Source organism: Dendropsophus ebraccatus, chromosome 14 (assembly GCF_027789765.1).
Source record: "Dendropsophus ebraccatus isolate aDenEbr1 chromosome 14, aDenEbr1.pat, whole genome shotgun sequence".
In the NCBI taxonomy this organism is placed as follows: Eukaryota; Metazoa; Chordata; class Amphibia; order Anura; family Hylidae; genus Dendropsophus; species Dendropsophus ebraccatus.
In genome coordinates, this window is record NC_091467.1 from 64,198,163 (window position 1) to 64,225,536 (window position 27,374).

A 27,374-nucleotide genomic window follows, 5' to 3' on the forward strand; every position below is an offset into this window, starting at 1 on the left:
TGATGCTAATCTCGTGTTAAGACCGGGTTCGCACTACGTATGACACCGGCCATTCTGTGACACGTCCATGTCACAGAATGGCCGGTGTCAGTAAAGTTCATCCAGGCCGGTACTGCAGTAGCGGTTGGATAAACTTTATTTCTTTTGAATTGGGGTGCGGGCGCATTCCGGTATGCCCACATTCCAATAACCCATAGCAGACAATGTAAAGTGCGGCTGGAGCCACACTTCACAATGTCTGCACATGTCAGTTTTTTGTGCAGCTGCAAGATATCCAAGCCAAAGTGTATACAGAGTTTATAAACTCTGGCCGGGATTCCATAGACTTCAATGCAATGTACATTTTCAATTATTTATGGCCAGTGATTAATTGAAAATATACCTTGTGTGAACTTACCCTAACATGCAGTCTTTGCCTGTTATTTGTCTTAAAGGAATTGTCTTCTTTGGGCTGACCCTTTGTCCCCCTCTCCACAGCCGATTCTTAAAGCCATCTAATATTTAACCTCATTTCTCTCCAGCCTCAGGAAATTTAAAGGTGTTTCCAAGGCTAAAAAAAAAAAAAGTGAAAAATACTCACCTGCCACAATCCCCCATCACTTCTGTTCCTATGGAGCCCAGTTTACCACATCCTAGAAATGTCTAGACATGCAAAGTGTCTGCAATGTCAATCATTGGCACTTATGTATGTAAAGTAAAAATCCTCCATATATAGTAAAATAAATTTTACAATAGCCCCCCCACATAGTACCTTACCTGTTATTGACCCCAATTGTGACGTTTAGCTATGACCTGTAGATTTCTGGTCACACATGCTCATTTGCAACATACAGAAGGGTGACATTTTTTGTCTTTTTTTTTAACCATACTAACTATGTAAGTGTAGAGACTTGTACTACATCAGCCAAGGAAATACAAGAGTAGACTGGAGTATATATAAATAATGCATGATCGAAACTGTGGTTTGCTACCTATATGTTTGCTTCCCTGCCTAGTTTTGCTGTACTGTAAGAGCACATAGGGATTAATACTGCATAAAAAATGGTAATTGTGCATATTTAGGATGTAATATTAGTGTTACACTATGGGTTTGTGTGTAATGTCATTGAAGCCTTCTACATCTGAACTCTGGAATACCCTTTTAAGTCACAAGTCCATCATAACCTATGGTCTCCATACACATTAGTCAAAAGTTGACTCAACCGAATGATCATGTGTATATGGGGTAGAGGAAAGACAGCTGTACGACAGCTGATTACCCGTCAAATGTTTTGTTTGGTTGGGGTCTGGGTGTTAAGACCCTCATCGACCACTAGAAACAGCAGGAAGGAGTGCATAGCTTTACTCCCTACCTCCCCATCTTGCTGCCAGAGATGGTCCCATACACTTTTACAGAAGTCTGTCTCATGCTGCCAGGGCAGAGCGGGAAGAAAACACATTAAGGAGTGCTCCTCCCCATTGTTCTGGTGCTAGTGATAGGTGGGGATCTAAAAAACCAGGACCCTGACTGATCAAAACTTTTGACATGGCTGTAGGACGTCAATTTTTTAAAAATGACATTGTCCATTTAAGACAAAGTGCCCAACCCGAACCAGAAGATTCATAACAAATCCTAGTCAGGTATTTAGTCTTTGGGTCCATAAAGACGTCTCCATCTATATGGACTGACCACAGATATATGACCAATATAGAGAAACCTCTGGTTTTCACCCAATGGGGTAAGCAAACCATGGAGAAAGCTCTTGATCTATCCATCCATATGGAATGCTATGCAAGATGCCTCCTCTGAACCTCTGTTGCCCACAGGCCATCTCGCCTGGTCCTGTTACTAGTCAATGTACAGTCATCACCTTGTTTGATTCCATCCCACCCTTCCTGAACTTTATCCTCATGACTATGGAAGACTAATGTAATATTGAAGCATTCCTGAAAAGCAGACAACTCTTGTGTGAAGCGCCTGCAGCTCATACGGAGGAGGCTATGTCTCTGCTACGCCCGTCAGCTCGGAGTATAATTATTTTTTCATTTTGAATTCCGGTTTTCTGTCTCTTTGATAAGTCATGTTTTTTTAACCTCATGTTTTTGATTTCTATTCTTCTCTCTTCACAGAATGTCATCTCATTCCTCGATTTAAGCCCCAGAATATTAACGCTCTGATCTCGGAATAATATCTGTGTTGACAAACCAGTCTTGCATTTCAAATCTCAAGTTATTGGGTGGGAAGATGTGAATATCATATTCCACATCAATGCATGTGCAGGTGCATCTGCCAAAGATATTCTACTATACAGAGAGTCAAAAGCTCATTGCTTTTCCAATAACCATCTACTAAAGCGGATTTAAAGGGCAAGTGCATGGCCCTTAGAAACGGATCTAGATTTGATAGGTATTCATGTGCTTATTAGCATTTTATGGTTTTCTTAATTTGCCATATAACAATATTGGAATTACAACCCTTCTATATACATTCCACACATTAACCCAACAATAGACAATTTCGACATTCAAATATTGTGGGGTTAAAGCGAGACTAATAATGAATATCAGAATTAGGGTTATAGCTAATCATACACATAGCATTGAGCCAACAGCTACAGTATGTCTCCCGATCCCCCCATACATGTGTTCTCAATGGGAAACCACCTTCAGACCTGACCCTTCCTTAACCTCATTAGAGGAGAGTCCAATAACAGAAAACTGTCCATTAGATGTTAAAAGACTTTATTAGATATTGTTAGAAGGTTCTGTTGATGATGAACGAACCACAGAATGTCCCTCTGTTAGGACCCAGATCAATTAACGATAATCTGCTAATAAACCTTGTAAGAAGTGTGCAATCTCTGAACAGCACTCCTAGAGGAGAAATAAGGAATTGCATTTTGCCCAATATAACCTAAGGGCTGACTATGTAATGCACAGGTCCTCAAAATCAAGAGAAGGGTTCTCTGAAGACAGGTTCAGGTTAATACACATGTATCCTGAATTGGGGGTAATAATACATATTTGGGGTAATCCTTTGTTAGAAGGTTCAGGCGGTTGATGATGGGCAAATCACACAATGTCCCTCTTCTATTGTTCAATTTTCCTACAGTATTCCTAGAGCAGAAATAAGGTATTACACCTTGCCCTATTAAATGTTAAATGGCCTATTCATGTAAAGTACAAGCCTACAGATCTGTCCTGAATTGGGGGTACCCCTATATCAACATATTTTTTGGGAATCATTTTATAGAAGGTTCCTCTGATGATGAGAAAATCACAGTCTATCGTTAAGTTAGGACCCTCATCGCTCAACTATAATTTGCTGGGAAGCGACATAACGTGTTAAATGTTTCTAGAGCACTACTAGAGGAGAAATAAAGCATTACATTTTGCCCATTGAAATCAATGATCTGTCTATGTAATGCACAGGTCCTCCAAGTCAAAAGAAGTTCTTTGAAGACACTCTTCGCTCTGACTACATAAATGTCCTGAATTGGGGGGTGGTCTGCTAGCAATATATTTTTGGGGTAAAAGGTTCCCCTGATAATGAGCAAATTACAGTATGTCCCCCTATTCCGGCCTACATCAATTACAGATAAGCCGGGCAACCTTGCAACTAGTGTTTAAACTTCCTACAGCACTCCTAGAGGAGAAATAAGGTATTACATATTATTAATGATCTGTATGTGTACAGGTCCTCAGTATCATGGGATATTCTTTGTAGCCACTCTTTGCTGTAGTTAATACATAAGTGTCCTGAATTGAGGGACACCCCTATGTTAAAGCACTATGATGCCCTAGTAGGGAAGTTGAATATGGTTTCTCTAAACTAAACATCTCCTTCTAGCATTAAGTTACAATGAGTGCATTTTGAAGGATTTGGGAATACTGTATATGACAGCTGACAGTACCATCCGATTATTAGGACTTAAAGTGTCACTTAGAGAGGCCGAGCCGCCACTTTCACACATGACATTGGTTTTAATAGAACATTTTGTCGACAATTTAAGTTCAGTTTTTTGGCATAAGAAGAATACTGACAGGTCGAACAGCCAAACCGCAAATGAAGTCTGATTTTTTTTTTTTGTCACTACCTAATCAGATTTAATATGAAACCGACTTGGATAGGGGAGACAATTACTGAAGATGCCATTCTGCAGTACGGTTAATGAAGGGAATCAGAAACTATTCTTAATACTAGGTCTCTGCCAATAACGGGTAATTATGTCATTAAATGCGCTATTGAGATAATAACGGATTGAGTGGGATCAGAAAATATACAGAGATCGGTCAAATTATACCGTACAGAAACGCTTAGAGGTAGCGCACACAGAACACTGAATACTGACGAGAGGCAACACAGTAAAGACGACGGGATGATTGATTGACAGGATACAGAAAAGGAGGAGTCTGCATCATTAAGAACACACATTTTTGGCATGGGGTGCAACACTCTTGAAGACCACCATTACAAGACACCTCGGTGACAACTAAGCTGTATGTATCACTTTGGGCTTCCGTGTTCACAGTGAAATTTTCCAACCTAAGAGGGTGCAAGTCTTAAATTGTCAAAAATTGTCAAATTGCCAAAAATTGTGACAGATATTGGGTTACATAAATAATCATTCAACTTCTGGAGGGTGTTAGGTGATCAACTGGTCATCCATTGGCCCATAGACCTTCCGCATTCAACATCTCTCAACTTCTTTGAGGGTATTAGGTAATCAACTGGTCATCCAATGGCCCACAGACCTTCCTCAATCAATATCTCTGAACTTCTTGAGGGTGTTAGGTGATCAACTGGTCATCCAATGGCCCATAGGCCTTCCTCCTATGACTAAGGCCAGCCTACAGTGAGACTGAAAAGCTAAAATTGTCTATTTGCATTTCCATTTACAAGCTTAAAATAACACCGAAGTAACAATTTTACAAAGTATTTAATCCAGGACTTGATTTGACTGAGAAAAACCCCCAAAGCAGTCTTGCCTGGTTGAAAGAATCTCTTACAATCGACAGATACCGTACTAGTTCTTACTCAGCTCCAGTGGTCTCAGTATGGGCAGCCAGTCAATACTGAGCTTATTGATCTACAATTGTTATACGCCAATGATTCCGCATGACCATCATACTGGCCACCTGTATATGGCCAGCTCCTAAGGAGGTTAGCCCATGACCATGTAATAAAGTCTGCTACCCCTGTATGGAAGGGTAACATATGTGATGGACAGGAATCAGTATAAGAGGGTAACACTCTCTCAAGAGTCTAAAGTGGCCCGGCCCAAGATACCAACATGTAGTTATCAATGGAAACATCCTTTAGTGTAACCTACAGATGGACACAGTAACAATGGGGCACTTGACTACCTAGGCTTGATGGTTAAGCATAGCCAATATGACATTTGCAGGTAATGGAACGGTGGTGGGCGCTAGTAGTATGAGTACATTCACAGTAAAATGTATGTGACTAGAGAGAAAATGTTTGTACTGTACCCTTAAGATGTCCTCTTCCCAGGGTGACAAATCCTGAAGATATAAAATTATGAAGGTCCGGTCCTCCGCTCCGATATATATCCTTCCCATAGTGCCCTGCTGAGAAAAACAAACCAGTTACACCTCCGTAGGTGAGCACGGGGTCCATCAGAATGAAAGGATTGGGACTGTTTTCATTGGCACTGCATAAGCTTATCTTACTTGTCTGCTTTCCTACAGCTCAATAATATGTTAGTAATAGTAATAGAAATGTTAGTGCTGCAATACTAAGAGTGGCCAGTAGGGGTGGTAGAGTAACTCTGATCTTGATTTGTATTCTATTCTAGACCAGGATTCTGCACAACGTTTGCTTATAGTCTATAGTATAGGGCTAGGGTTATTGAAATGGACATCGAGGACCATAACACACAAACAATATACCATAACATACAAGATAATACATGTTAATAGCACATGCCATACACTTACTGTATTGTTAGTTATCATCATCGGACAGTACATAAGCCAAGTAACAGAAAACATAGATCCGCATAGTACAGTACATACATAATAAAGCCGAATATATCACAGATTGAGTGTGAAATACTCAACAAGACAGTTCACTACAGGGTTAATAATACAAAACATGGAGACTGCAGCACAAAACTCATCACTGTCCGGCCGGCTGCATGGTAAGCAGAGATTAGCACACCCTGAAAATAGGTCAGTGAGGCACTGGTCTCTGAGAACTAGGAATGGCGCCCTCTGTAGGCTCAAGATAACATGAAGTCAATGTATTTGAGACAAAGATAGGAGATAGATAGATGATAGATAGATAGATAGATAGATAGATAGATAGATAGATAGATAGATAGATAGATAGTCCAGAGAAAAGCCGCACATCCGGGAGCAAAGGCGTGGGTGCCCGCGAAGAAAGTCCCTTGGCAAGGGATCCCAAACACAGTCCACAGAAATCCGCAGCACTCCAACATGTGGTAAGAAAATTTATTCCATCAATACAGGTACAAAAATGGCGACGTTTCGACCCTCTCACAGGCCTGAGAATGACCCTGTGAGAGGGTCGAAACGTCGCCATTTTTGTACCTGTATTGATGGAATAAGTTTTCTGACCACATGTTGGAGTGCTGCGGATTTCTGTGGACTAGATAGATAGATAGATAGATGATAGATAGAAAGATGATAGATAGAAAGATAGATAGATAGATAGGAGATAGATAGATAGATAGATAGATAGATAGATAGATAGATAAATAGATAGATAGATAGATAGATAGATGATAGATAGATAGATAGATATTGGATGCTATAACCCTCACACAGACGGATACAGTGCACACACATATAGACGAGCAGAGCAGATACAGCCCAGTATATATACCCCTATGTATATATAGCAGACAATGCTGTACGCGGTGTATCCACAGCACATGGAGCAGATGCTAGTCTCCCTCGGTATGAGGAGAAGGTGGTAACCTTGGTAACCATAAGATTTAGAACTTATTTTGTTCATTATTAGACCAATTACATGGTGAATAGAAGAAGGAGAGTGGGGGCGGTGAGGGGTCTGCACATGGGGCACCACCGTCCTGTCACAGAGATTTACATTGACCAGAACATATTGAGAAGCACAGCGCCAACAGGAAGCACAGGCAGCGCCAGCAGACTGACAGCGGCTCGATACCTATAGTGTTCGGGTGGCCATGCGGCTCCACGTTGGTGGGGACATCGGAGAAACGTCGAGAGGCTGCAAGAGAAAAGCCAGGCCCGAGAGCCGGGGGTCAGGACCCTGAGGACAGCCGCACTACATACACCACATGACATCATAGCCCCAACACACACAACATGACATCATACACCAACGTACACCACATGACATCATAGCCACCCCCAACATACACAACATGACATCATACACCAACGTACACCACATGACATCATAGCCACCCCAACATACAGCACAGGTTATTACATACACCATATGACATCATACCCTAACATACACCACAGGTTATTACATACACCATATGACATCATACATCACAGCTTATTACATATACCACATGACATCATAGCCATCTTACCCCCAACATACATCACAAGTTATTACATACAACATGACATCATACCCCCAACATATATTATTACCTACAACATGACATCATATCCCCAACATACACCACAGGGTATTATATACAGCTGCATATCCTAGGTTATTACATACAACATAAGGTCCCAGCATGCAGCTGCACACCCCCAACACATCCTGGACACGTCCTGTGAGCACATAGCTGGGGCACAAGTTCTCCCTCTAAATGGACAGTATATCATCATATAGACCAGTGTTCCCTAACCTGCGGCTCTGCAAAACTACAACTCTCATCATACCCCACAGAGAGCACTGATATAGATCAAGCAGGTCATATATGGGGTGTGTGTGTGTGTGGGGGGGGGGGGGAATATACAAATTAGTATTTACATGGATGTTTCTAACTAAACTTACACATAAGTCCCTCCCCCTTTGTAAACCCTGTCCTAAAAGGCCGCCGTTGGTCAGTTACCATCATGGGAAGACGTCACTGAGGCGATATTATAATGCTATCAGAACAATACTGTAATAAGATTATTATAGGGGGGAAAAAAATGCCCAAAACTGCCACAAGAGGACTGAGAAGAAACCACTTCCTGTTCCTATGGAGTCACATGATGTATTCCATCAGCCAGTCAGCAGCTCTAAAAAAGGTCATGTGACCTAAACTCTTCAACTCTCTAATTGTTACTGAGGGGCTGAGAAGAAACCACTTCCTGTTGCTGTGGAGTCACATGGCATGCCACATGATCTTTCCAGCCAGTCAGAAGCTCTGTAAAGGATCATATGACATATATTCCTCACAAGTAAGAGACATAGATTGCATCACATGGCACTTCAGTGGCTGAGAGGGATCCTGTAATGATTTTGGCCGTATGATATGGAGACATAGGGGGAGATTTATCAAACATGGTGTGAAGTGACACTGGCTCAGTTGCCCCTAACAACCAATCAGATTCCACCTTTCATTCCTCACAGACACTTTTGAAAATGAAAGGATGAATCTGATTGGTTGCTAGGGGCAACTGAGCCAGTTTCACTTTACACCAGTTTGATAAATCTCCCCCATAATGTATTATAAGCTATGTTCACACAATGTAAGTTCCGTGGAAATCACGGCCGTTGGTTCTGATGCGGGCGTGCACAGATGCGCCCGCATTAGAACTAAGCTGGATGATCTTTTCTGAGACGTCTGGTCTCTTACGTAGTCTGAACATAGCCTAAGAGTGTATATAGCATATAATCACATGATATACTGTACAACTGTGTATTATAACACATCTAATGAAGATGTCTGAGGTCCCAGGATTCACTTTTTTTAAAGCCTCTTGTAAAAATATTTTTACTGTATTTTTTGTTATTGAAATGAAGATGACAAACAGCTTTGTGCTTTAATCTCTATGAGACGCGCTGGGACCTCATTAAAGGCCCCAGGGGTCTCTGCGGGACAGAAATCTGCAACCCTGCAAAAGACAGCGCTGAAACAGGGGAGATACTCTGCATACAAGATGCATCACCGGGAATATTCATCACCCTCATTTACATCCCATGTAACACAATGACATTGAGGAATACTACAAGGGAGAATCAGGTACAGTCTGTGCTGTGGGTTATCTAAGGCCATCAGGAACTAGATAAATAGCAGACAGATAGATAGTCAGATAGATATGAAAGAGATATATACACAGGAGACCAATAGATAAACCCACATGTGAGTGAGGTTCACTCATGTGAAATAGATAGATAGATAGATAGATAGATAGATAGATAGATACATAGACGATAGATAGATAGATAGATAGATAGAAGATAGATAGATAGACGATAGATAGATAGATAGATAGATAGATAGATAGATAGGAGATAGATAGATAGATAGATAGAAGAAAAGATAGATAGATAGAAAGATAGATAGATAGAAGAAAAGATAGATAGAAAGATAGATAGATAGATAGATAGATAGATAGATAGATAGATAGATAGATAGATAGATATGTCCAGTCACGTATCCCAGTTACCCCATTGGGACTTCATCTTGCTACTGCTGAAACCATTTGGACAGAGGACCACCAGTGGCATGGTCGCCGTGACCCCATGTTGGCTGATTTAGACAGTATCCACTATAGTTATTATTGTGTATACATGCATTGTTTGGCGGTAGGTGGAAGCACCCTGTAAATCTGGTTTTGGCTCTGTATTTTTATATAGTTATGTTATATATTATATAATTATGCACTATATGGTGATAGCTGTATAGCAGTGTAGTATTATTTCATCACTGTATATAACTATTATTAGGGTACTGTATAGGACATTGGTTTTAGCACTGAACAGTATGAAGACCCACCATATAGACATAGATTATTGTGAAGCCACCACCTTAAATTAATGCCATTGCATACAGTAACGGCGGCACAAACACTGTAGACTCTTACAGCGCAAACTGCTTTGAGACTCAGTCTCCACAGCAACACTATATACAACTTTGTAATTTTATAGCACGTCGTGAAAAATCAGAGCAATGGCTTCTGAACAACAACTTCAAAAGTTAGTGTCAGATGCTACATGAATATGCTAACTATAATGTGAACCTATGTAGTCTGTATTACAAAAGCTGAGAATTATCCATCCTGAATGCAAATAAAGGATGGAATCAATGAAGAGCAAGATTGCCTGAAGGCGTAGGACGCTATGGAGCTCATACTCAGTCTCAGTATACTATAGTTATTGGGGTGTTCTACCACCGTAACTACCACTGTAGCAGCCTTAGTACCCTTAGCCTATACCCTAGGGAAAAAGCCAGACTTAGTTGTAGACTTAGCTACAGATTTTAAGGCAATAACACTTCTCTCGAAAACACTCTTTGATAATGTGCTCTTCATCCAATATGCTAAATAAGCAGATTTTAGGGGCATACAGAAGAATCACCTCCAATACCTTCTTAAGACTAGCCAACACTTCCTCCCAAAAGCCCCGGACCGGATGGCATCCCGATATCATGTGCCAGAAATCTGATACAGCCACCCCACACCGGTGACATTCTGTACTCGGAGACTGACCCATCCTATTTAACCTGATTGGAGTCAAATAGCTCTGATAAGTAATATACAATTGTATAATTTTATTTAGCTGCAGGTAAAACATACATATGTGATATATTTTTGAGAGGACTTTTACCAACTACCGTAATATTTTTGAAATAAGGTTACATTTTCAGTTTTATAGGTTCAGTTTTATGGGAAGGAGATGTCTTGATTAGAGATAGGCGAACTTGCCGGAAGTTCGGGTTCTCACAAACCCGAACGATCAGTATTTAAATCATATGTTTTCCAGGCAATCCTCAGGCTGCATCCACCTTCTGCAGGCAGCAGGATTCAAAAGACTGATTGTCTGTCTTCTATGAACTGGTGGCAGCCAAGCTCATATTCAGCTAACAATGATGTTCTGTCATAACAGGGGCTACTGTCAATCTACAAAACCTTATGGCTCTTCAGTTCATGTAAATTTTCATCATGGAGAATCAAAGACATGCTCATCCAAGTTGACGAACCAGAGATATGTAACCTAAATGACTTTTTCAGGACCTGATTTTTCCCCTTTATAAAGATGTTTCAGGGGGAACAAAAAATCAGAAATTTCAAAATTTACAAAATTGAAAACAAAATGTAATTTTTTTTTCTCCCCAAAAACTCTCTGGTTAAACCTGAGATCCCGAAGAGGTTTTGCCCTGACAATATTATCCACAGACTGAAGGGTCCTGCTCAGCATTCACACCGCTCCTCTTCGGAAGCACAGCATGGAGGATTTGCCTGAAAGTCTTGTAATTATTGTCATCCAACCTTGTGACACAAGCGGCTTTGAAATGTCAGTGCGGCGTCCGGGTGGCTTCCTGTAATCATACGGTTGCTATCTGCACAAAATTCATAGCAAGAGGGCTATTTGTGTGGGCGTAAGAAAAAGGCCAGGAGGGGGTGACCACTTATGAGTGCATATGGTACATGGAAAGCTACCAAGACTTTGATCTGTATCTCGAGGAGTTTTCTTAAAGGAAAGATTGACCTTTTGGGTTATTTAGGCGGAGGGTATTAAGGACTTGATTAAATAATATTGACTTGTTACAGTGTTATTACTGGGATCATCTCTAATGAATACTGTAGATATTGACATTTTTGCAAATTTCATTGATGGTTAAGGCCAACGTGGTGTTTTGTTGGTTGCACAGAAAATAAACCTTGAAGTGAAAAAATCTTCTAAAGATACAGTATGTGGAAGCACTAATCACCCTTTGACCCAAAATATGGACCATATCCATATAGGTAATAATACATAGTGGGATTTTTCCTTTAAGGAACCAAGATTTGAAGAAGACCAAGCTAAGGTCGAAGAAGCTTCCACTTACACCAGTTGTCATTGTTGAAGACTAAAGTGGGTTTTTTGAGTGATACCATCTTGTACATAATGATAACACTTGGGAATGACTATTTCTGGTGTGAGTCGGAGGCCCATAACACCTCATCTCGGGCTTTGTCGAGTCTTGGTTACTTGACATAGATGAAAGCCATAGATTATATGTAAATATCACCTGCCTGTTATGTTTATTATGGAATGTTTTTGACGTGACATGCTGAGGAGCATCCTCTGACTCCTCTGCAATTTTCCGTGAAATAGAATAGCAAAGTGCTTTTTATGTTTCGCCCGTTGCACGCCGAGGCCGAGGTTAAATAAACCTTGTAATACTGGCAAATAATCAACAGAGAAGAGGAAACTCAGTACAAAGGCACAAACAGACCGCTATTGACTTAATGCTCCAAGAATGAGCCTAATGAATAAACCGAGCTGTTCATAGCAGCCACGGTCTCTGATTGGGTGAACAACGCATTGTCTTTATTCATCACAATCTAAAAATGTATCTGCCGTCGTCTAGGCAACATCCAATAACAATGGCCCAGGCTTCACGGAGGTTGGATACGGCTGACTCTCCAGTCTTTCTGTCTACTGAAGTAAAAGAGAACTTGGTAATTCTTGGTAATTTTCATAGCTGTATTTATAAGATACAACCCCCTACCCCCAAACTCAAGGGACAACTATAACAAGATTTCTTTTGTAATTTTTCATTAGGGGGGTGCTTCTGACTCCCTATGGTATAAACTCTGCATATGCTGAATAAAATCGAGCAGTTGCCTAGCAACATTCATCGTTAGTGGGTGATACCCCTCGATCTCTATTCCCTAGTACATGCCACTTCCCTCGTAGGTCGAAGGGGGAAGATGGCTGCTGGGGGAGGGTGGAGAGGAAGATCTGTGAAAGAGATTGAGTGTCCATGTTGGAGGGTTTCTTCAATGTTTCACTGGTTGTTAGGTTGGGAGGGGTTCCTCCTCCAATGGATTGTTGTGATGGGTAGGAATTCTGTGGCATTGTGGACGGTGTAAGTGTAACCCTTATTAGAGTAAGGGTTAACCCTAGGTCCAGACTAGAGCGCAATTTCTAACAAGTAACACTGAACACAAACAGGTCAAATGTACATGGAGCTCCCTCAAGAAGTCTTATTCCAATTACACAACCGCGTTCTAGGTCAACATCTCAAGGCATGTCCTAAAGCATAGTATTCAATGTTCAGTACAAGTTGAATCTAAAGAAATGGATTAAGTTGCACCCTATGTGTGGGTCAATCCAGTGTTATTGTTGACTACCGGTGACATGACCATTCCCAATAAAAGTGAATGGTCACCTATACAGTTTGACATTGACTTTAGCTCAGGATTATGGACCTGAATGTAAAATTTGTAACAGGATCCCTGTGCAATTTATAGTACTGGCATCAGTAGTGTCACCAGGGCCTGGGTACAGTTGCTATCTCTGCATCCACCATTATGTAGCAGTTACATCTCCAGCCTATGTCTGAAGGCACAAGGCACATTGACATTAGGAGTAAGTCTTCTCACAGTATACTGCATATGAATAGGTTTCTATGATGCCCGTGTGGCCAAGGTCTTGCCTACTCCATTATATTGCCATTCCTGCTTTCAAACATTGTTGCAGCCTGTAACGACAAGTCCCACAATGTTTACAGACATCTCATCTACTCTGAGTCCTTGTTACAATACAAAGTGTCAGAGCCAAATTATTATTCATATTACAGATCTTGCTCAAAGACAATGCAAGTGCGAGTACAGAGGTGGACTGGGGAAGATGTAATCAAGGCGCACTTCATTCACAAGGAATACATTAGATCCCAGGCGTTCTCCCGATTGTTCGACATGAGAAAGGTAATTGCAGTCTTTACAATCTCCAGCAGAAAGGTTTGTAGATCAATCGACTTTAATAAACATTGAAGACATCTAGACAAATGCTCCCACAATGACTAGCCCCGTCAGCACTCAGGTCTTTACAATGGGAAACATTTGACACAGGCACTAATAATGTGGGACCAGAGGGCACTGCTGCACTGTAAAAACACCCTCCCAGCGTGGTCATTAATAGGGCATAATGTAGGAACAAGGCTTGTAGCAGGTCAAGAGGAACACAAGGTCACGAGGAATACTCCATTCTCTTGGCTGCAATATATCACCAAATTAGTGGAAGGTGCTGTTTTTCCAAAACTGTTTACAGATGGTAGTCTCGGGGTGTCTAGTGGGCAGACCAAGACCATTCAGGTAGTCCTACCTCTGAAAAATGTTATGTATGTCCTACAACACCAGGTACTACTGAGGTTTAGTAAGGTTCACAAAAGAAACACCCTTGCACCTTATTACACAGTGCCCATTGTGCAAGCCCTTTTGGAAGCCCTGGAAACAAAACTCGGTAACAGTCCCATCCACTGGAATAGACTGGGTTGCATGTCATTGCTTAATGGGTCATGGGTTATGCTTGAATACAGATGACATTGCCCATCAGTTGGATTCCAATAAAAGTGGATGCCAGCCTATACAGCTTGACGTTAGCAACAATTGGGGATGGGCAACTTAAAGCTTTATAGACTTTATGGATATTTCCCGTGGATTTATATAGTTCAGGTGGTCTAGTAAGTTCAGACAGAAAGGGCAAGGGTATGAAAGTGATTTATTTTTGTGGCGGTGGCATGAAGACGACAGTAGACAGGAGGTCATGAGAAGACTGAAAGGATGTTGGAGAGCAGCAGAAAAAGTTTCCATGACTGTAGATAGAAGTGAACAGCACAGCTGAGGTAACATCTGGAGTCGAGCCCTATTAGTCCTTCTGGCAGCAGGTAGAGGCAGAGACTGATTGGCCATTGACTCTACTTAAAGAAATCCTGGTAGGCTGGTTAGGTTGTGATATCATGAAGCTGCTTCCAGAAGAAATACATTTACATCTTCAGAATAGTCCCTACCAGTCCTGTTGGCAGATGTCAGGGGTTTTCCTGTTCCCCACAACTCTTTCTAACTCTACCTACTTGTGTTGGTCGTGCGATCTATTGAGGTGGTGGGCCTTGTAGCCTCGCTCTGTCGCAAGGCCACCGGATTACATGTGAATATCATCAGGAAAGATTAACCTGTAATTCTACAAGGACAAAGGATAAAGGAGGAGAAGGGTTGAAAATGAGTTCAAACACCAAGCTGCGTCAATTCCCGGAGGAGCTGCCTGTGTAAATCTCAGACACGGAAATGTATAAATCCACACCGCGGAATAATTCATGGCGGGGAGTTGAGGAGGTAACACGCAGCTTTGTAAACCCAACGCTGTCACTTAGCTGCTAAGCAGAATGACTTCATGCAGAACTTCATTCAATTTGAGGTGATTATATGCTTAGATGGTTGACTAGCTCGGCGGTGGCAGCCATGTTGTATATCTCTTAGTATTGAAAGGATGGGATGAGGTGAGTTAATATAGACAAGCAGGGGGGATCACGCTGCTCTTCGAAATATGAGAAATTGGTTACATATTTTTCTATCAAGAGTACTTTATGTCTGTGCAGCATTTATAGTTTATATGGTTATATGTGTGCGTACAGTGTGATATGTGACAGATGAGAATAAGTGTTGTTTGTACTTGTTGCATTAATGTTATTGGTTATTATGTTTTCTGTCTTTACTGGGGTTGGTGGTTTAGCGCTCTGCAGTTGCGCACTTTGGTGGTGGAGAAGTGTAGGGTGACATGCTGTGAGGGTTAGGTGACTCATGGGTCAAGTGATACTGCGACTCTGAAGATTTCCTGCCCACGTCACTGCATTAAGGAGAAAGGACAGAGTGAAATCTTGAAGCTGTTGTTGGGCAGAGACTGGAGACTGTCTACGCTACAGGGGGTCATGGCTGTGACAGGCCCATCGAAAGAGACAAATGGGACTATTAGAACATGGAACCATAAGCATAAGAAAATGTTACACGTATACTGGTGAAAGCCATTTGCGGTTCTATAATACGAGACATCTTGTTGACATCTGTTCAGCATTACTTTAAGTATCCCTGTTTGTGCCTGTGCTCGAGAACCATAGTCATTCTCCTTTGTGTCTCTGAATGTGCTCATATGTGACAACCAAATGCAGTCTTCAATGTTCGCTGAGCCCGGAGAGTGGCTGTACCGTGTAAGCTTCGCTAGCAACAGAAAGGTTACATGGAGCGCATTGCAAATAGCAATTTCATAGCAGGCTGTTTGCAGGAGAAAGCTATTAATGGAGACCAGGCGAGATCTTAACGCTCTGAAGCGTCATCACTGAACTTCTTCACCCTGGACATCCTACCCCTCTAATGCATGCTGAGAAAACCGCCTTTCTCAAGGAGGGCGAGGAAATATAAAATGTTACATGTGAACCAAACGGTATGAAGGTTGATGTTTACCAAATCATCACAGTCTGTGATGGAAGAGACTGGAGACTGGGTGTTTATGGAATTATATCAGCCACTTATTATAGAGGATTCAGTTTTTGGAGGGAGGTGGGAGCGGCTGATGTTCTTACTGACAGTGCTGTTAGTTTGAAGGACTATGTCTCTACTTAAAGAGCCCTCTACAGCTTGGTGTTAAACATCTTGACCTTGTGTATGTACCCTATGACTGATTTTTTATAGAACATCAACACTTTCTCCTGGAGTCAAGAGGATTCAGTAATATCCCTTAAAAAATAAAATGCAAGAGTGATAAAGACTCTGGAAGACATCTTGGCAGAGTCATAACTCAAAGCTTCTGGGTCCCAATCCACAATGGTACCTAAAATGTCCTGTTTATAATCCTTGTTTCTTCTCATGTGGTAGAGGCACCCTTAAGACATCAAGACCTCATTGGGATTGCTACATCTTCACCCCTGCATTTAGATCCTTGAATAAAGGCCCCTATACACATTACAAAAAGTCAGCCATGGTGACATGCCCAAGAAGAAAAGGACTGGGATTGAGTTTTAGCTGCCCCATGGTATGTTTCTCAGTAAAATAAGCTGATACCAGAGTACGCCCCCTCTCTCCATGCCGAATATAAAAATAATTGGCCAAACTGAATGTTTACATGTATGGAGGGATTGAGAGAGATAGCTGTTGGCTAAAAAACATTTGGCCAATAGATACTGTAGAGTATGGCTACCTTAATTCTTATAAAGGAAGAAGTATAAGAGGTTATAGAAATAGAAAAGCTGAAATACAGTAAGTCTGGATAGCCTCTATATGGGCGGAAGTAGTCTACCAACTTATCAATTCATATACAGCTCTTACTGCAAAGACCCATTTTAATTCCGAAATTGGACAGAAGGATTATGCAGCTTGGTGGGACCACTCTTGACCTTCAATGAAAAAATTCTGCTTTACCTAGACCATGGTATCCAGTCCAGAAATCAACAGGGTTGGCTGAAGTAAAGAGCGTCTTGAGAGAGGTCTACCAAAACATTCCTATAGAATATAGCTTAACAAGATGTCTGCAGGACAACCTTATACTTATTGAGCAGCGTGTAAAACATCTGAAACTTTACCTTTAATAGCTACCAGCTGGCTGATCTTCCTTTTGAGTGAATGTATACATGCATGTTTGGTCAACCATGCATGTGTTGCTAGTGGGTAGAGTAGAGCCATTTTCAGATGCCTATAAACTATAGGCTAAAAACTAGGCAATTGTATTTCCTTATGGGTGATCCTTTGTTAAACCAGGAGAAGTTTCTGGCACCGGCCTACTTGTTTTCCATTAAAATATACACGGTTGAGTGAATGTGTATATTTATACCCAATAAGGCATTATATAAGATTAGATTAATTAGTCTGCTTTTTTTTTCCTGAAAGCAGTGCCACCCTTGTCTGTGGGATGTGTATGGTATTGCAGTTTACCCAATTTATCCCGAAAGGGCAAGGTTTCTCTTGCCATACACATCCTTTAAGTCTTTTGTCCTTCCTAACAGTAAAGTTTCATTGCTCAAGTTACAAAGAAAATAACTTTGCTCCATAGTAAATAAGCAGCGGTTCTATAATATGCAATTAGTTAAAATTTTAAGACTCTTGTTCCTCCGTTTAATAGTCAGACGTGTTTCAGCGTTAATAGCGTACGCAGCATCCTCTATGGATCTGTGCACAGAGCTGAGGCCTTCCCGCAGAGAGCAGTGGGGCCTGTGATGTATCATTTGACGGCTGTTTGAAGTTGAATATTTGACAGGGATCAATAGATTTACACCCTCCTGTGGTGTCAGTCTTGTAGCCAAGGAACAGACGGTGTTAGTGACTCATGCTCTCTGTTTGTGTCTGGCATCTCCACACTTCCCTTCTAAAACGCCTCAAACTTCCAAAGAGCCAAAGTCCCATCAAACTGATCCCAAGATATTTGTCGTGACCCACAATGGGGGCTCATAAGACTCACTCCGTGGCATCAAACAGAACGATTAATAAAATAAAACACTCGGCCAGAGTGTTAGGTACTAAGCTGACAAATCATCCGGGACTGATCGCCTGTCATCAGCTTCAATGAAGGCTGCGTGGTGAATGATGTTGATATTTTATGATAATGTATGTCAATTAGTAAAGGTAGACATCCTTAAAATGAGACATCAAAAATGACAACAATTACTTTTCAAAAACACCTTTTATCAACATTGGCTAAAGGCCAAAATCAGTGAAAAAGATCTGTTGTCTACATTGTAGTCACAGAAAGTCTTATAGAAAAAAATGATGGTATGAAAGGCCAAGAAGGGACCCCACCCCAAGAATACCATCCTTTCAGTGGCAAAGGGAAGGATGGAAGAAGAGATATCCTCTTCATACAGAGGAGTTTCTTTAATTTGATACATGTGAGATAAAATGAGATAAAAATAAACGAGTAATGGCCCTATTAGATGGGGCAAACAGGCCAATATTACTCCAATAAGACCAGCGATTGTAAGAAGAATGAGCAAACACAAGTTTGTCAGCTGATATGGTGCAGTCGATGACTGATTGTAGAAAACCACAAAGACCTGACATGCAGGCTGTTAAAAGTATCTGTAAATGAGGGCTGAGATTGGTGCCCATTTAAAAGACCAGGGTTGGGCCCTCCTACCTAGTGTCAACCTATTAGCACTTCTCCACATGGCCTCAGCAAGTCACCATGCTAAGAGATAATGTCCAAAATGGCCTACAGCCATTCTTGTAATGTGTGTACTCACACAAAGTCATGTTATCAGATTACCTTGTATCGATGACTAAATCATTCAAGATACTTTGAACCTTTTTCAACTAAGTTGCAAAGAATCACATGGTTTAATCCTAAATTCATTTAACAATATCGATAACCAAATCACAAACCACTCAAATGAGCTCTGCCAAGGCCTTCTGCACCTTTAGTCTTTTATTTAGTGCATTAATGATCCCTCAAAGTTAAGGTCAATCTTTCATTTCTATCATAATTTCTTCATCATGCCTTATAATTTAATTTCAAATTAAAATCAGATTATTCTGTATTGATGACCAATTAACAAACCAATACAACTTAACTTTTTCAAGATGCTTCTGAACTTGATTTGTTTAATTTCTCCCCACATTACAGTGGCTTAGGCAACGTGGCCTCTCGAAACGCCTGCCGAATTTGCCAGGTTACATGAATGCAAAGTTGTCCTAAACTTCAGGCTAAAACAAATCCAAGTTAACTTTTTAATCAAGTAACTATTCAAGAATTACAAAAACAGCTCAACACACTCATCTGCTAATAGTCTACTTTAATTGTCTCATTGCAGCCTGCTGCTCGAAAGAAATAAACAGCATGTACCGATTCATTATCTGACAGGTGACAGGCTGCAAAAAAAAACAAAAAAAAACCTTTCTTATAGTGTTCCTAATTCAAAAAACAATTTGCCTTTGAGAAAGTGAGATGTAGCAAATTCTAACAAACAAGCCGCTTGATCTTCACTCCATCCCTCGTGGGGTCGCGTCACCTAAACAAAGGCTATTTCTAGAGAACATTGGCCAAATGAGATCTTTTGCTTGAGGGTTGGTCTAAAGTCTTGTGGGGTCTTTGAGGTTTTAGCAGATTTCGGGGGAAAAAATGCTTTTTTTTTTTCAAAGGAATGTATCACTAATTGGTTTCTTAATCTGGCTACACTTAAAGTAATTACGTTGGCATTGTTGCTTCTTTGTGTATTAATTAGACATGGTGGGGTTTTTGGGCAGAGTGACTGAGAACGATTCAGACAATTGTCGTAGACAACTTAAGAAACTTAAGCTTTTTTCTTCAAATTCCCAAAAAGTAAACAAAAAAATCTAAGTAAAAAAAAATCAAACGTTGCTAATTAACATTTGACTATAGAGATAAGCAGTACTGGGAACGGTTTATTAACAGGCTTAAGGTAAATTACTTACTCCTACAGCGACTGTAAACTTTTATTGATTGATTTAATCCTTTACCCTCATCTGGTGGCCATCATTCTATTTTATGGTTCGCAGGGGTGGGGGGGCTTGGAGGTTGTTGACACCTACAACTATAGTCTCCTATAACCTTTTCCCCACCATCTCTGGCTGATCCTTTTTCATATACTACTTTCTTTATACTGAATTTAAAAAAAATTCAATTGAAAAAAGTGACATTATAAAGAAAATGTTTCACATAACAAACAATATTCTCATGCTGACATAAAAGCAGAAATGTTCTAGTGGGCTTCTACAATGGGAAAACTACCATGTGAGGAAATCGGGGACAACCATTCCTAGGATGGATGATCTTGTGGGGAGGTCTCGGTAGAGCTTGGTACCTACCAAGGAAGAATAACCAGTGAGCGTCAACAGGTTGTGGGAAAGTTTATACTGGCTATGACAGAAAGGAGGAACAGATCTATTTGGAGACCAGCCAAACGATAACACTGCCGGTTAAGGCGTTCAATGCAGGGAAATCCTAGGTGCATTGCTCCCTGAGAAACATGAATATGCAAAAGAAGAGCCCGTGGATCCTCATTTAAAGGCCCTATTCCACGGAACGATTATCGGCCGTTACGGCCGATAATCGTCCTGTGGAATAGGAGGCAATGATCAGCCGACATTGTTCATGTCGGCTGATAGTTGAGGTCATTTGTCTTTGAACATCTTGAAAAAGCACCAGCATCCATGTGTTAGGAGCCTTTGTGCCAATCTTGTAGGTCATCAGATAAGATCTACCCGACAAATCTCACCCATTCTTTTAACATTTCTTTAAAATTTCTCTTCTGACTTCTTCACTAAACAAGTTTTGAGAATTCGCCATCATCTCCTGGAGCTGGGTCAATAAACAGACTGCTGTGTTTTCTCAATGGGAGATGGCGATGACAGCTAAAATGAATTATTTGTGTTACGATTCAGAAACTTAAGGAGTGCAAGTATGGAAGAAGGCTCTCGCTTTTGTTGCTGTCAATGTTATATTATAAATGCTATAATAAAGTTAAGCTATTGTCAAGAGAGGAAACTGGTATAATAATTTACCTAAATTTGTTGAGCTTCGTTATTAAGTCGTCACTGTCAGTGTATTGCTTTTGTAACTTGGAATCCCCTCTGGGGCAACACCATTCCTTTAGATGGTAGATTTTTTTCCTACAGGTATATGGTGCATAATGTACCATAATGTGATGACTGCCATTTCATTAAAAAAATTAAGATTCATATAAGTATATAGTGATTTTATAGCTATCCAGTAGACAACTAGACAACATCCATCTGGTTAGGAACCTAAGAAGGGTTAATGGCAAGAGAGGGACCTTTATGTTTCTATCATACATTGGCAAAGAAAATAACTTATATAGTCATGCTCCCAAGGGTCAGATGAAGGTTGTGGTTTAGGCTGTGGACATTTTTCCACACATACAGCAATATAGAGAATGTTTGCATCATGCACATGTCAGTATATACTGATTCCTTGGATTGATTGCTGAGCTGGGGTCAATAATAACTTGTTATGATATCAGCGCACCCATGGATCCGATCGATAGAAGTCCATTCTCATTATGGTACTGTACACGGTAAAGATAAAGGATGACCAATGGTCTTTTCTACTAGAACACTTGCTCAGATAAATTACATGTCAGACTACAATTATATTCATATCCATATCACAAGCATTGGCTCCCAATGGATGTAAGGTCTGAGAGCCTTCACGTAAAAATAATTTCAACCAAAGTAAAATTTGGGACAATTGAATAATTAGAATAGAAGTTTTCTGATCATTGTAATAGAAGCCATTGGTCAGAAATAACAGAAGACACACATGCGTATGAGCCATATTGGTTGATATGGGTCTTATATATGAGAATCTGTGAGCATTCCCAGTATATTTTCTCTTACCTGGTTTTACTTTTTTGTTTCTATCCTATGATGGTCGCATGAAACCAATAAGTAATACTGCAAGTGGTTGCGGCCTAAATTACATACCAGAATTTTGAAGGCCCTCTATACGCCGTAAGGTGACTATTCGTTCAAAAACTGTCAGTTAAACGATCATTGGGCTGACGATCCTCTCCTGGCTTACCCATACAAGTGAACGCTTGGCTGTGTTCCCTATGTGGAGGGATAAGGTACAGTCAGACAGCTCTGGCATATTCCTCATTCCTCTGAGGATAATAGACTCATGTGTTGAAATTCCATCATACCTGCCTCTTCTCTCAACCGACATAATCTGTCTATGGAAGATCTAGGGCCCCCTAAACATCTTATACTTATATCTTTACCTAACACTGATTATTAAACCATAGCTGTCCGGACCTGGGCACAGATCCCTATTTAAACCAATACGGTTCAAATACGGAATATGGTCCATGGATGGAAAGTACAAGGAGTAGAACGTGAGTATAACAAGGGCAAGAGACACTAAACCTCAACACCAAGAAGAGAAAACCCTTCGAAGACGGAACCAAGCATGTGAAGATGATAAGTGGTATCAGTGTCTCATGGGGCAAAAGCCTAATCCTGCGCTGCTCCCATCCCTTACAAAAACTAGGACTGAATACGGCAGAACTATGATTTCTGACCATGATCCTAGACAAGACTAATAGTAAGCTTTCGCTTCTGGCTCCAGGGAAATGTGCCCATTGTTACTGCAAACTTTTTTCTTATTAAGAACTCTCCGCCTGGAGAAATTCCTTCTCTAACACTTAAGAGTTAAAGTGAAGAGTGTGTAAGGTAGTGGATAATGGATAATGGAAGATTTATTCATGTCAACCGAATTTCAATAATCTTTTATGCTGGGAAATGAACGTTTATTCATCTTGTATAATACAGAATGGATACGAAATTACGCGAATAACAAAATTGGATTCTTTAGCTTTTGATTTAGAAATAGATCCATATTGTTATTATTCATTGCTGCCCTGGATTTGGCTGCATTGAGAACAAATGCAATCTTCTCTATATCCTTAGTGCCAAATTATTGTGTGTTTATTCGAAAAGGAGAAATATGTTCAGCCTCCTGCGGAGACGCCTCGTTATCGGGCTATGAAAATATTGTATGATCCAGGTGCTACCTGACCGCTGCCGGCAGTGATATGCATTGATTAGCTGGAGATGAGAGGACTTACAATCAGGGTTTGGGTGGATAGACAGTCAATGACAGCTGTCAAATGGCTGCTTTACCAATTACCAATCTGTGGATCCAAGGTAGTAGAGCTGGAGCCGAGGACCATTTGTCTAACATACAATAAGCTGCTCCCGCTGCAGCACACAAGGGGAATTCTAATAAGGATGGCACTGCACAGCTACACATACCAGCACTTTCAGAAGAAGATGATGGTGTTGGTGGTGAGAGTACAAGATGTGGTGGTGGTGATGATGATAATGGTGCTAGTAATGGTGGAGGTGATAGTGATGGTAGTGGTGGTGCTATCAGTTGTGGCACTGGTCATTTTTGGTAGATACTAGTGGCCATTATGATAGTGGCGGTATGAGTTGTGGTACTGGTAGGTGTGGTACTGGTGATAATGGTGGTATTTGTGGTGATAGAGGTGGCGTCGCATGGAGATTCATGATGATAGACACTGATGGTGGAGACAATAAAAGAAGTGGTATGGATACTGGTGGTGGAGGCAGTGTTGGGGATCATGGTGATACTGGTAGTTGTGGTGGTGGTGATTGTGGTGGCGATACTAGTAGTTGTGGTGGAAGTGACAGTTTTGTTCGTCTTGGTAGTAGTAGTAGTAGTAGTGATAATAGTGATGGTGCTAGTGGTTTTGGTAGTAATACTGGTGATAATGGCACAGATTGTGATAGTGGTGTTGGTGATAGAGGTGGTAATTGTGGTGGTTGTGGTGGTGTTATTGGCAGTTAGCAGTGGTAATAGAGGTGATGATGGTTGTGATAACAGTACTAATAGGGGTGGTGACTGTGGTGATAGAGGTAATAATAGAGGTGATAACGGAATGATTTTAGGAAAATAACAAACATGTAGCTACAGAATATCAAAAAATATTTTCACTACTATTAAAGTGATATTATCTTAAATGATTGACAATAAAATAAAGTAAAAGGGACTTTAGGACTTCCTGACGGTCACCTTCCTTCTCTTCACCATAGATCTAACCAATGCTTGCACCCCCTCTTTCCAAAATTCCCAATACTGTACTTCACAGATACTGCCCAGAGGGACCGCACACCTTTTCTGATACCACCCATCACTACTGTCAGTGCTGGCAGCAATGCATTCTCACACCCTGATGCTCCTCACTCCCAGGAAGCGTCTCTCATCTTTGCATGGAATTGTTTTTTCCAGCAGGAAAGTGGCAATAATGAGAATCCCGGGCAGCTCCCCGCACACTGGTTAACATTTTATAATATGATTGTACAATATGCCTGGGTCAGAGGGTAATGAAGTGTAATCCAGGAGGCCGCCTCGCTGCATGCTAAAATGTCTCCAGGCTGGGAAGCTGTAGCCGATACAATTACAGCGTACAGACCAACAGCTGCTTATGGGAGAAGAGGAATGCAGAATCTGGAAAGGAGATGGAGAACATCGAATCTGAAGAGAAGAATAGGAATGCTGAATCTGGAGATAAGAAGAGGAATAGTGAATCTGGAGAGGAAAACACCAAATCTGAAGAGGAGAAGAGGAAATCTGAATATTAAGAGAAGAAGAAGAATGTCAAAGCTGGAGGAGAAGAGGAACGCTGAATCTGAAAAGAAGCAGAATGTCAAACCTGAAGAGGAGAAAAGGGAATATCGAACCTGGACAGGAGAAGAGAAGAGAAACGCTAAATCAGGAGAGGAGAAGAGGAATGCTGGACCAGGAGAGGAGAAGAGGCATGCCGAATTTGAAGAGAAGAGGAATGCTGAATCTGGAGAGGAGAAGAGGAATACTGAACCTGGAGAGGAGAAGAGGCATGCTATATCTGGAGAGGGGAAGAGGAACGCTACATCTGAAAAGGAGAATGTCGAACCTAGAGAGGAGAATTCCATACCCAAAGAGGAATGCCAAATCTGGAGAGGATAAGAGAAATGGCGAATCTAGAGAGAGGAGGATTGCCAAATCTGGAGAGGAGAAGAGGAACACTGAATCTGAAAAGAAGGAGAATGTCAAACCCAAAGAGGAACGGCGAATCTGGAGAGAAGAAGGGGAACAGTGAATCTGGAGAGGAGATGAGCAACGCTGAATCTGGAGAGGAGAAGAGCAATGCCAAACCTGGGGAGAAGAAGAGGAATGCTGAGTCTGGAGAGGGGAAAAGGAACACTGAATCTGAAAAGGAGGAGAATGTCAAACCCAAAGAGGAACGGCGAATCTGGAGAGAAGAAGGGGAACGGTGAATCTGGAGAGGAGATGAGCAACGCTGAATCTGGAGAGGAGAAGAGCAATGCCAAACCTGGGGAGAAGAAGAGGAATGCTGAGTCTGGAGAGGGGAAAAGGAACACTGAATCTGAAAAGGAGGAGAATGTTGAACCTGGGGAGGAGAATTTTAAACCTGGAGAGAAGAGGAATGCTGAATCTGGAGAGGAGAGGAGGAACGCCAAATGTGGAAAGGAGAAGAGGAACGCCAAATGTGGAAAGGAGAAGAGGAACGCTAAATCTGTATAGGAGAAGAGGAACGCCAAATCTGGAGAGGAGAAGAGGAATGCCAAATCTGGAGAGAAGAAAAATGCCAAATCTGGAGAAAAGAAAAATGCCAAATCTGGAGAGGAGAAAAGGAATGCTGAATGTAGAGAGGACAAGAGGAACGCCAAATCTGAAAAGGAGAATGTTGAACCTGGAAAAGAGGAGGAGAACGCTGAACCTGGAGAGGAAAAGAGGAACGCTGAACCTGGAGAGCAAAAGGAGAATGCTGAACCTGGAGAGGAAAAAAGGAACACTGAACCTGGAGAGAAGAAGGAGAACGCTGAACTTGGAGAGGAGTGGGAGAACGCTGAACCTGGAGAGGAAAAGAGGAACGCTGAACCTGGAGAGAAGAAGGAGAACGCTGAACTTGGAGAGGAGTGGGAGAACGCTGAACCTGGAGAGGAAAAGAGGAACGCTGAACCTGGAGATAAGAAGGAGAATGTTGAACCTGGACAGAAGAAGAGGAACTCATAGGTATGTTGGGGTCAGTTCACATTATGTGCAGTTTTGATGCATTTTTACTACTACCATGGGGAGGAAGGGATTTGACCTGTTATCACAACTGAAGCATTTCATGAAATCTTGAAGTCTTCAGTCTGTACATGAGGCTCCATATTTACTGAAATTCACACAGTTGTGGTAAAATAGTTCCAGCGATTTCAGGATAATAACAGCAATAACAATAGCAGCAGTATACGGATCTGGGAGGAGTCTGGTAGGTGATGATGTCATGAAGTCAGCTGACCCAGGACAGACCACAGTAATCCACATTAAAGCTAAAGTTTTGGCTGTCCAGTCATGATAGGTATTGTAGTTTTGCAACAGCTAAGGGATGCAAGTTTAACACCTTGCATTAAGCATTGTGATTTTGTGGGTCACATTATACATTTACAGTTATAAAACGCATGGATGCAGCTGTACTGGGATGAAACAGATGGCGCTGTAGGAGTAGTGATAAGGAGTGTGCATCATATGGCAAAAAAAAAAACCCTGTAGTGCTGTAGAAGCATTTTCTAATGTAGAAAATCAGACTTTGTGATAAGTTTTACAAGTAAGATTTGTTTAAAGCGGACAGCCCCTTTAATGCCCCTCGATCGGAAGTGGACAATCCCTTTAAGCTCCAGCTCCATGCTTCCTTCCTTCCCTGAGCCCTGCTCCTGAGTTATTGCACACATTGTCACCAGTCGTCTGCTGTTTTTCCAATCTCACACCTGACAGGCAGAGCTCCTGGCGGCGGGCCGGCGGCGACGCTCAGGTAATTCTCACTTTTGATGGATCTGTGTAATTAGTTTTGCTGAAATAAATAATGTTCATTAATGATGGGGGCGGGGGGGGGGGGGGCTTTGAGGGATGCGGCAGAAGACGGCCACTCAATGCCACATACCGAGGAGCA

General features: G+C 41.3%; 1 protein-coding gene across 1 annotated transcript in view; it reads right to left on the reverse strand.

The window, feature by feature from the left end:
* The window catches only part of SHISA6 (shisa family member 6), a 185,059-nt gene that overhangs the window by 119,968 nt on the left and 37,717 nt on the right, over positions 1 to 27,374 (reverse strand). Inside the window, exons 3-4 of the mRNA XM_069951906.1 lie at positions 7,154 to 7,216; positions 5,473 to 5,571 (exon numbers count right to left, since the gene is read on the reverse strand). Coding sequence (XP_069808007.1) covers positions 5,473 to 5,571; positions 7,154 to 7,216 — 162 coding nt within the window. The remainder of the gene's footprint in view (positions 1 to 5,472; positions 5,572 to 7,153; positions 7,217 to 27,374) is intronic.